We start from the raw sequence: 10,498 nt of genomic DNA on the forward strand, positions 1-10,498 counted from the left end.
TCTCACTGTTGCAGAGAAGCCTTGACTCAAGCTAGGTAAAGCATGGTGTATAATTGTGGAAACTATTACTCGCTGACTGATCATGGTTAACCTGGCACTTCCAGCTTTCTCTGTCTCCATGTTTTGTTGTTCTGTCTTCACACCTGACTAGTGGCTGATGCTGTCTCTTTTATCTTGATCTATTATAGACTCTGTCCATGGACATATTTCCTTGGATAAAAAACCTGAGCCAGGCACATTGGAGGTAAATGTTTTAAATACTGATTGCGTCTTTTTCTTCTTCCTTAACACTGTGGTAGTGCAGAAAAAGATGGAGATGATTTCATCATTTTATAACAAGTGGTGTTTAGTCACTAAGTCGTGTCCAGCTCTTTTGCGACCCCAAGGACTGTAGCCCATCAGGCTCCTCCGTCCATGGGATTTCCCAGGCAAGAATACTGGAGTGGGTTGCTATTTCCTTCTCTGGGGGATCTTCCAAATCCAGGGGGTTTGACATCAACAAGCAGATTCTCTACTACTGAGCCATCAGGGAAGCTGTAACAAAGTATTATGGAAGTAGAAAAAAAATTGGGAGAAAGTTACAATGCTTGAGGAAAATTGATGCACTCACAAATTATAACCATTTCTTCTATGGTACATTATGATGACCTTTACTTTCCATTACTCCATAGTATTACAGATTTTTGAGGGGAAAATGCTGTTTTGGAACCATGCCCAAGGTAAAAACTGCCATATAGTTTGATGTAATAAAGACATTCAGGCAAAATTAGCTACCTGTTGAAGACCAGATACAATTGAAAAAAATACTCAGTTGTTAGAGGATTCAGTCAGGTGCAGATAGGTGAGCTATAAAGGTGGCACAGTTATCCCAGAATGTGGGTGTTTGAAATAGATAATGATTCCCCTCCCCCCCCCTTTTTTTTTGCTTCCAAAGAATATTGGCAATGATAAGTGTGCAAGAATTTCATCACCATCAAAATCAAAGAAATTAGAGTGCCCACCTCCTACAGAGCAAGTAAGTACATTGTTGCATTTGACATTGAATGCTATTTAAAAATAGAAAATAATAGGAAATGGGAGAATTTATTAATAGATCATAATTGGAATCCAATTACAATTTTTCTCTAATTCTGTTCTTGGTTAGTCTGGAGTGGTCTCAATGGAATGTTTTCTGGACATAGAAACCATTCTTCTGAATTGAATTTGAATAAGTTTTTATCTGGTACTTTATGTTGTGATGAGCCTTTGTGATGAGTTGGCTTGAAAATAAGATTTTTGAAGGGAAATTTGTTTTCTTTCAGAACTTAAAGAGACATTTCTGCATGCTTACCAATTATGTCATAGAAGGGAAGGAATGTAATGATTGAAGAGATTAGAAAGGACATGTCTAAAGGGCAGTACTGCCAGCTTACAGATTTAATGGTGAAAGAACCTGAGTTCTAACAGATTGTTTTGGTTCTTGGTCTAATACAGGAGTAGAGAAAGTTCTTATTCTGTGTCTTTCAGTTAACATCCTTCATGTTGTGTAGAAAGCGTATGATTTTATGTTAGCTCTTTGTGTGAGGCGCTGTTCTAGACTCATGAATTGCAGGGTGATTTCAATGACTTTGCGTCTTTGCCTTAAAGCATTTGGTTCAAGTTGCTTTATAGTTTGTTTCTAACCCCACTGGTGACTTCTGTGACTTTTGGTGGGCAGTCACTGGATCAAATTTGTTAGTATGGAATTTTTAGCGCCTGTGTTTTTCCTTTCATTTCGAAGACCAGAAGAAAGACCATTTATGTAGAAACTGCAGCTGTGTAAGAGGCAGGCAACTCATGATGCATTCGGTGGATGAATTAGTGTTAAGCACAATGAACTCTTGTCTTTTTGCACCCCTTCTTCTTGAAGAAGCCAGCAGAACATGTGTCTCTGTCAAATCCAGCTCCCCTTCTAGTTTCTCCAGAGGTACATCTAACTCCTGCGGTGCCTTCCTTACCAGCCACTGTGCCCGCCTGGCCCAGCGAACCTACAACGTTTGGACCAACAGGTTAGATAACATTTTTAAAAGTTGATGGAACCAACCAACAAAAGTCCTCCAAGTCTTGACATTCTTGTGTGTGAGCTTGACCTCAGAGCAGGGTCAGGTGCACGGAGCCTCAGAACTTTCTGTGGTCCTCCGTGCTGCTCTGCTTCCCGTGGTGGAGGGCGGGGTTCATGTGGTGCTCATTGAAGACCCGCCCTCACGGTCTCGGGAGCAAGGCCTGTGAACTGTGGTTGCTGGCGCTGGCAGTGCAGTTCTCAGTCCCCTCCAACCCCCTCAGCTCCTTATGGCCCCACGAGACACAGGCTGTGTGTCTTACGTGTGTGTGTAAGAGCTGTTACTGGCCCAGAGCCGGTTTTTTGTCCTCATTTCCTCCTGCATGGCCAGGAGGGTGCTTGGTTGACATAAGTACTTCTTTAGATTGCTTAAGCGCATGCTGTTTTCCCAGCTGTGTAATGAGATGGCATTCCTTACCTTTTAGCCTAACGTTACCTTTTATTTGCAGAGGAGAATTATCTTTTACCTCTTCATAGCTTTTGATTCCTTTCCCTTTCTTTCGTAGGTGTCCCTGCCCAAATTCCTGTCTTGTCAGTGACACAGACTCTGACTACCGGACCTGATTCTGCTGTGTCCCAAGCTCATTTGACACCGTCTCCAGTTCCTGTGTCAATACAGGCCGTGAACCAGCCCTTGATGCCTTTGCCTCAGACATTGAGCCTTTACCAGGACCCACTGTATCCTGGGTTTCCTTGTAACGAAAAGGGAGATCGAGCCATCGCACCACCTTATTCACTGTGTCACACAGGGGAGGACCTGCCTAAAGGTGAGCGCCTCCTCCCAGGTTCAGGTTAATTTTATTTATCAAGTACTGCTGTGAGTTCAGTGAGAATTCTGAGGACAGAAGTCAGGTTGCCGAGTAAGCTGGAGGATTTGGCTTGGGGAGGACAGCAGAGGTGCGGCTGTCTGTCCGTCACTCATTCTTGTTTCAGCTTCTCTATGATGGGATATGTTTTTATACATTTAGTAACTGCAGCATCCCCCATCATGTTTGCAAAAAGCCTGAATCCGTTTTGAATTAAGCCTTAATAGTGTTACTAACTAGACAACTAAACATTACTGAGTTTTTCATATCAGTGGTTTGGTGTTTGGAACTATTCTTTTTATGTCCATGAAACAATTATAAGAAATGAGCATAACACATAATAGCTGTCATTATAGTACTGCATGCAATCATGTATATATATATATGTATATATATTTTACAGGAATTCTTTTTAAATTTGTTCTGTTCTCTAAAGAGATTAGTTTGTGAACTTTCCTAACTGCAAAACAGAGAGAGTAATGCAGTGACTGCTCTTTGCCTGGATAGTTGTAGATAATTTTATTAGTCAACGGTTTGATGTTTGACTCTGTGGGTAACTGGCTAATGTTAAATGAATACCCAAGCTAGTGTTATCCTACTAATCTTGTTAATGAGTTTTATGTTGATTTTTACTCTTATCCCCCAACATTTTTATTTCATGATGTTTTAAATCCCACAGAGAAGTTGAAAAAAAATGCAGTGAACATGTGGGTTTTCTTTGTACAGATTTGTTTTTAGTCATAAAAATCTCAGTTTAAGCCATTTTGGGACTTGCATGTTAGAGTAGAAAAAGTGTGTTGAACCCGGAATCACCCTACAGTAATGGAGCCTGGTTTTGGTTATAATTTTTAATTCATGTTTTGTATTACAGGTGAGAGAAAACAGTTCAAGTAGGCACCATTGTCCTTAGAACTATGTATCATTTGAGGATAATGAGAAAAAGCTTTTTGTGAATGTATAATTTTAGTGTTGATGTTGCTTATTTTCAGATAAGAACATTCTTCGATTCTTCTTCAATCTTGGTGTAAAGGTATTTACATTTTATCATTTTAAAGTTATTTTAAGTTAATACTGTCTTTTTTTTTTTTTAATACTGTTTTAAATTACTAATTCTAACCTGTTGGTCAATAACCTAAGGCTTCCTTAATCTTATTATTTTAAGAACTGGCATTTTCAGTGCCTTACAGTTTGTTTTTGGTGGTGATTGAGGCTCCGCCATTTGCCCGCTTTTCCTTTTGATTGACAGTGATTTAACCCTGAGAGTGTGTTTGGGAACCAGCCTAGCGGAAGCGCTTCTTGAGTTAGGTGAGAGGTCTGCACTTCCGGCCCTGGGCGAGTTCTGGAGTGCGTCGGAGCCTGCCTGTTTGCATTTGTGGAATGGGGTGGTGCTCTTTTTCCCTGCCTCAGTCGTTGAAAGGCTGAGAGGAAGCCAGCCGTGGAAGGCAGGGCTCCCTGGCAGAGCAGAGGTTCCTGCACGAGGTGGTCAGCCTGGAGATGGCTCGTCTTAGAAAGAGCTGGAGGGCTCTGTTCTTGTCAGTGTAGTGTTATCTCCTGTCCGGATTCGTTTCTGTGGGTTCTGGACGGTTAAAACATGAAGTGCTATCATGGCCTACAGACCAGTTCATAAAAACAGGCTTGATTAATTTCTCCATCTACTACATTCATTGCCTAGTTTATATTTCTCTAGTTAATGTTGGCTGTACAGCTAATTGATTAATTAGCCAGTAATCTGGTAAGTTTTTCTTTGTTTTGTTGTTTAGGCTGAACCTTTTGCCGGGCAACAATTTGGAGTATTTCATTTCATTATTTAGCCTTACCTGACTAGAGGTCTAAATTTAGTCCTTGCAGTTGGATTGCTCTGGGGGCTTCTATAACCATGGAGTCCAAATGTTGGGGATCACCTACTTCTGTACCAGCATTTTTAATGATAGAACCTGTCCAGTCTAGGTAGCTAGTTGGCTAATGGGGTCACATACTGAGTTAGTGGTAGGGCCAGAACATGAGTGGAGGTCATTCCAAAGATGTTGGAAATTGGAGGCTTGATTGCTGCTGGTGGTTTTTGAGATCTCTGTCACCCCAGATTCCTTCTGTGCAGTTAGGTCTACAGGGTGGAATTATTGATCACAGTAGTCTGTGGGTAGGCTCATTACTGTCTCCGGTCAAACCTCTGTATCAGGGCTGTGAGTTGATTTCAGGCCAGGAACAAGGAATGCAGTCTTTTGGCAGTGACTTATTTTGGTGATTCCTCTGCATGCTGTGTGTCAGAGGGGTCTCGTCTTTGGTCTTTGCAGACGTGAGAAACTTATCTTGAGCCCACTCAAACTTCTCCCCCTGCAAACCCCCTGCCATGTAGTTTATCTTACTGGTTTTTTTTGTCTCTTTCAGGCATATAGTTGTCCTATGTGGGCCCCACACTCTTACCTGTACCCTCTGCACCAGGCTTACCTGGCGGCCTGCAGGATGTACCCAAAGGTCCCTGTCCCTATGTATCCTCAAAACCCCTGGTTCCAAGAACCTCCTTCTGCTCAGAACGAGAGTGACTGTACGTGTCCAGATGCACACTTCCCCATGGAGCCCGAAGGCAGCGTGAACGGCCAGATGCCACAGGCAGAGATGGGGCCGCCCGCGTTTTCCTCTCCCCTGGTCATGCCTCCGTCTCAGGTGTCTGACAGTCACGGACAGCTGTCCTACCCGGCGGACCTAGAATCGGAGAATGCGGGGCAGCTCCTTCACGCCGACTATGAGGAGTCGCTGAGCAGCAAGAACATGTTCCCGCAGCCGTCCTTTGGCCCGAACCCATTCTTAGGCCCGGTCCCCATCGCACCGCCTTTCTTTCCTCACGTTTGGTATGGGTACCCTTTTCAGGGATTCATCGAGAATCCAGTCATGAGGCAGAATATCGTTCTGCCCTCCGATGAGAAAGGAGAATTGGATCTGCCCCTGGAAAACCTGGATCTCTCTAAAGAGTGTGCTTCCGTGTCAGCAGCAGAGGAGTTTCCCGAGGCCGGGGGCGAGGACCCCCATGCTCCTCCTGAAGCCGGCGCGAGCAAGTCAGACGGCCGGGCTGAGCGCTCCTCGCAGACGCCGAAGGCGGAGCCGGGCGCGGCTCCCGGCCCTCCTGCCGCCGAGGGCGAGGCGCACGTTCCTGCTCAGCTTCTAAACAGAGAGAGGGAAGCTGGGCCCGCGGGACTTGAGCCCAAAAGGACCATTCCAAGCCTGAAAGAAAAACCAGAAAAAGGGAAAGAGCCCAAGACTGCTGCTGATGTGGTCAGCGGGGCCAACTCTGTGGACAGCAGGGTGCAGAGACCAAAAGAAGAGAGCTCAGAGGATGAAAACGAGGTGTCTCACATTCTGAGGAGTGGTCGCTCCAAGCAGTTCTATAACCAGACTTTCGGGGGTAGGAAGTACAAGAGCGACTGGGGCTTTTCGGGCCGCGGCGGGTACCCGCACGCTCGAGGCGAGGAGTCCTGGAAGGGGCAGCCGAGCAGGAGCCGCGACGAGGGTTACCAGTACCACCGGAACGCCCGCGGCCGGCCCTACCGCGGGGACAGGAGGAGGTCGGGGATGGGGGACGGCCATCGGGGGCAGCACACCTGACGCCGCTGCTGCCGTTTTAGAGCGGAAGCCCTTGCTTGGGGGGGATGTCTCTGAAGGCTTTAAAACAAACAAAACCAATAAAAACCCAAATTGGAACTCTCTCCACCCCTCCCCCTTTACCTTCACTCTCATTCTGGACAGGAGATTTTGGATATGTGTTCACGGGGGCAGGTGAATTCCTGGTGTTGCCATTTTTCTGCGTACAAAACCTGTCTATTTATCGGGTGACTGCCCCTATAAAAAGTAGGAAATAAGTTTGTTAAAGTATTTTTTATAAACAGCTTAATATGAACCATTATAGATTTAGTGTTTGGTTTTTGTTTTTCCTTATATAAGTTTAATTTCAGATGTTGGAAATGTGTGCTTTGTAGTGTTTACTAAAGTGACAAAATACACCATTCGACACACTATAGAGTCCAAAACATAACATCGCACCAAATAGAAACGTATATTTTATTATGCAATGCCTTAGTCATAAACTGGGCTCAAACAGGTCTTAGCCTAAAACACTGTTGTCTTTTGAAACGCTTCCAACCCAAAGGCCTTTCATCTCAATATCTGTCAAACTTGAATGATGTCTTCTCTTTAATATTACACATAAGGCAGCCTATTAACCTGTGTCTTAGAAATGTTGTATATAGTTCTTTTAATATTCATAGGGTATATTTTTGAATTTTGGTGAGTATTTGTTGAACTTGAGATTGCATACAAGAATAGATGTTTAAGAAATCATAGGAAATCTAATGAAATGGCTGTTCCCACCAAGAATTCTTAGCACTGGTGTAAATATCATGGTGCCTACTCGAAAGAAATGTAGATGCTATGCATTTTGAAAATAATCTGCATCTGTTAAAACTGCAGAAGTTTTTTAATGCCACTTTAACACTAATGCACTGACAGATTTAAATATTTTGTGAGAAGAAATGTTAAATTTTTAGCCTGATAGGTTTCTATAGAGTTACTGTGTTTCGTTTTCCTTTTTTGCACCATCAGTTTATGTGTACCACTTGACACTTGCATGTTCGATTTGTCTCGGCTGGAACTATTGTACAAAAAAGGATGATTGTGACTTTGAGTTCTTTTTCTGGAGGATGCTGCTAGACTATGGATTTGCTTTGCATCGTGTAGCTTGTTGCCCTTTTGGTAATGTGTCTCTGATCCTGCTTCCTTCTGGTCTCTGCAGTATTCATTTAGAAGTTCCCTCTGCATGTTGCACTCTGTTCCCATTTCGAGGAGATTCCATTCTCTGAATTAACACAGTATTCATTCATCTGTGTTACTGTGGAAGAAAATTGCTGTAGCTTGTATTTCTTATTTGTACATATCAATGTGAAATCTATGCTTTTTTATGTTCTCCTTTGATCAGGAAGTTTGAGTGCTATGCAAATAATGTAGTAATTTCTCTCTGCATGCCATGTGTAGTACACCTAGCCAAAAGTAGATTTTTTTTTTTAGCAAATTACTTTAAAAGCAAATACAATTCACTTGAATTTGACAGACTGAAGCAGATGAGTTTTCTGGGTTCTCTGCTAACCTACGGGAATGTTTGGATGCCAGCTCGGCTCAGTGAATCTCCACTGTACTGTAATAATGGTTATTTACCTCTTTGTTTTAATTACCTGATGTCTGTGTAACTGCTGATTTGAGTAGTGATTAGTGTGTAGATGTTTTGTAACATAGGATTTTAGAGAGCACTTTGAAAGATAACATTTTATTATGATGGTGCTAGGTAGAAATTTGTAGACTGGGATTGTTGTGTGGAAAAGAAAAAGATTCTTGAGAGAACCTGTTGAAAGGAATTTCTGTTGTCACCTAAGCCAGATAACTGGGGAAGGTACTGCTTAAGAATTTTTTTTCTTAGTCACCATCAACAGTTGTTATAGAATGAGAAGATGAGAGGGTCCTCCACTTTCAGCTCATGCTTTTAAGATTAGCTTACCTGATCATTTTAAGGAAAATTACATTAGTTATAGTGACAAGATTGAAAAGTTCAGCAGTGTATGTTTGATCTCAGGAGTCCAAAAAAAAAAAAAAAATTCATTCTTTTCCTGTGTCCTTTGTTTTCTTGACTGGGATTTGATCTCTGTTTCTTCTGGAAATGTTTTAAAATTGGATAGGAAAGAATACTGTTTTGTCTCTTCACTGTCCCTCTGTCTTACCTCAGTTGAGTAACAGAATACTCTACAGTTCCCGAAGGAAATGCCGAGTTGCTTCCTGTTTCCCATACTTACCTCCAGGACATGGTGGAAACTGCTGAAGGAGAACTCGAGCAGTTGGTACTTTAGTCAGTGACCTCTGGAATAAGAAGAAAGAACTCTGACTTTTGATTATTAGGTTTTAAAATTATCAGTCTTTGCAGGAAGGTCTGTTTTGTTTTTCCTTTAGGTTTTCAGTGTATCAGTCCAGGGGTTTTGCCTTATGCTGAGGTCAAACTAGGGCCAAGAAAGTTTTGTCCTCCATTTTAACTGAGTTATATAGTATGTTGACATGAGATAAAAATGTTTCAGAGAAAAGCAAAAGCTTAGAAGTGAGAATCATTTGTATTTTGAGTTGGAAATTATGAAACTTACTCTCTTAACGATCATATACATTTTGAAGAACAAACGTTTAGCATGACCAAAGCTCACTTCTTCTCATTTTTGTTGGCTTTTGCTAAACTTGATTCCAGCCCCTTTCCTTTTAGTATTGTGTATATTTCATTTCCTCTCATATAGATTCAGTTCTTGTTCCACATACCCACTGGCGGCAGGATGCTAGCATCTGGGTAGTCCTCATCCTGTTGTTCCCTGTTAACCTGTGTGTGCGTTTTCACGGCTGACCTAAGCTCAGACCCTGCTGGGGCCTGGCCGGAGTAGGTTTTCCCTACTGGTATGTCATCATATTTGATGCCAACTCTATATTCTTGCAGTGTGTTTCCTTTGTGACTCAAGGTTGAATAATGCCTGTGAACTGCAAACTTGCTTATAATTGACTTGGTGCAATAAAGTTCCTTTCTAACCATTTCTGGTTTAGAAAACTTTCAGCCATCCTAGAACTAGCAATATTTATTTATGCCTCATTTATTTTACCTTAGTCTTTCACTTATGGGTACTAAGCAAGGTCCATTTTAGTGTAGCTGAAAAGAATGCATATTTGGCTACACTATTTCTGTTTACTGTATTTTGCTTCCTATTTAACGTCTAAATGCTATTGTGTTGTTTCACATCTTAATAATGGCTCAGTTCCAGTATGTCAGTTTCAAAGAACTAAGGTTTTGCTGTTAGTGTAAGCCACTTATTCTCCCACTGACTGGGAATTCCCACTAATTTAGGTTTTTTCTCCCCTGAAATACAAATTTTAGAAAATCCTACAAGAGGGGTGGGTGCATGTCTTAATGCTGGGAAACAGCAACTTTGGGGTTGAATTTACTTGAATGGATAAAAAATTGCATTGTTACAGAGCTAGAAAAAAATTTATGTATGAAAAATGATAATAGCCTTACACTGAGTACAAATAATACTTAAAGCATGTGAAGATGTGATTATTTGTGATGTTACTTGTAAAAAAAAAGTATATATACATCTTTTGAAGTGTTGAAAGGAAAATAGTACTTTATATTCTTTATCATATCACTTTTTGTAAGTGTTGAATATATTCCTGTTTATTTTTCTATGTTCTGTTTTGTAGCCTTAAGAAGTGTTTCAAACATATCTGAATGTATAAAATAAGAGTAAATGCCCTACATGGTGTGATGCTGCATTATATATAAAACCGTGTGCATATATTAAATTTTGTCTCTCGATTCTGCTTGTGATTCTTTGGCTCTAGGGTTTTAACCAGTAATATATAATATATAAATCTTTGGAGGAATTTAAGTGAAATTCTGAAGTTAAGAGTTTCCATGGCTTTTATCCAGTCAGGAAATAGTATGTGCATTTAAACACCACGTGGGATTTATGATCTGTGGGGGTACATTACATATATAATAAAGCTGGGATCATGTGACTAGTAAGTGGTAGAATTTAGGTTTGAACCTAGC

The 10,498-nt window shown here is 41.5% G+C and overlaps 1 protein-coding gene across 2 annotated transcripts in view; it reads left to right on the forward strand.

Annotated features, from left to right (window-relative positions):
- OTUD4 (OTU deubiquitinase 4) overlaps positions 1 to 10,261 on the forward strand; it is a 43,608-nt gene extending 33,347 nt beyond the window's left edge. For both annotated transcript variants that reach the window (XM_070769047.1, XM_019977161.2), the window contains exons 16-21: positions 189 to 244; positions 935 to 1,015; positions 1,889 to 2,027; positions 2,584 to 2,844; positions 3,873 to 3,913; positions 5,269 to 10,261. In XM_070769047.1, coding sequence (XP_070625148.1) covers positions 189 to 244; positions 935 to 1,015; positions 1,889 to 2,027; positions 2,584 to 2,844; positions 3,873 to 3,913; positions 5,269 to 6,480 — 1,790 coding nt within the window. In that variant the 3' untranslated portion in view covers positions 6,481 to 10,261. The remainder of the gene's footprint in view (positions 1 to 188; positions 245 to 934; positions 1,016 to 1,888; positions 2,028 to 2,583; positions 2,845 to 3,872; positions 3,914 to 5,268) is intronic.
- The last annotated feature ends 237 nt before the right edge of the window (positions 10,262 to 10,498 follow it).

This window comes from Bos indicus, chromosome 17, assembly GCF_029378745.1.
Source record: "Bos indicus isolate NIAB-ARS_2022 breed Sahiwal x Tharparkar chromosome 17, NIAB-ARS_B.indTharparkar_mat_pri_1.0, whole genome shotgun sequence".
In the NCBI taxonomy this organism is placed as follows: domain Eukaryota; kingdom Metazoa; phylum Chordata; class Mammalia; order Artiodactyla; family Bovidae; genus Bos; species Bos indicus.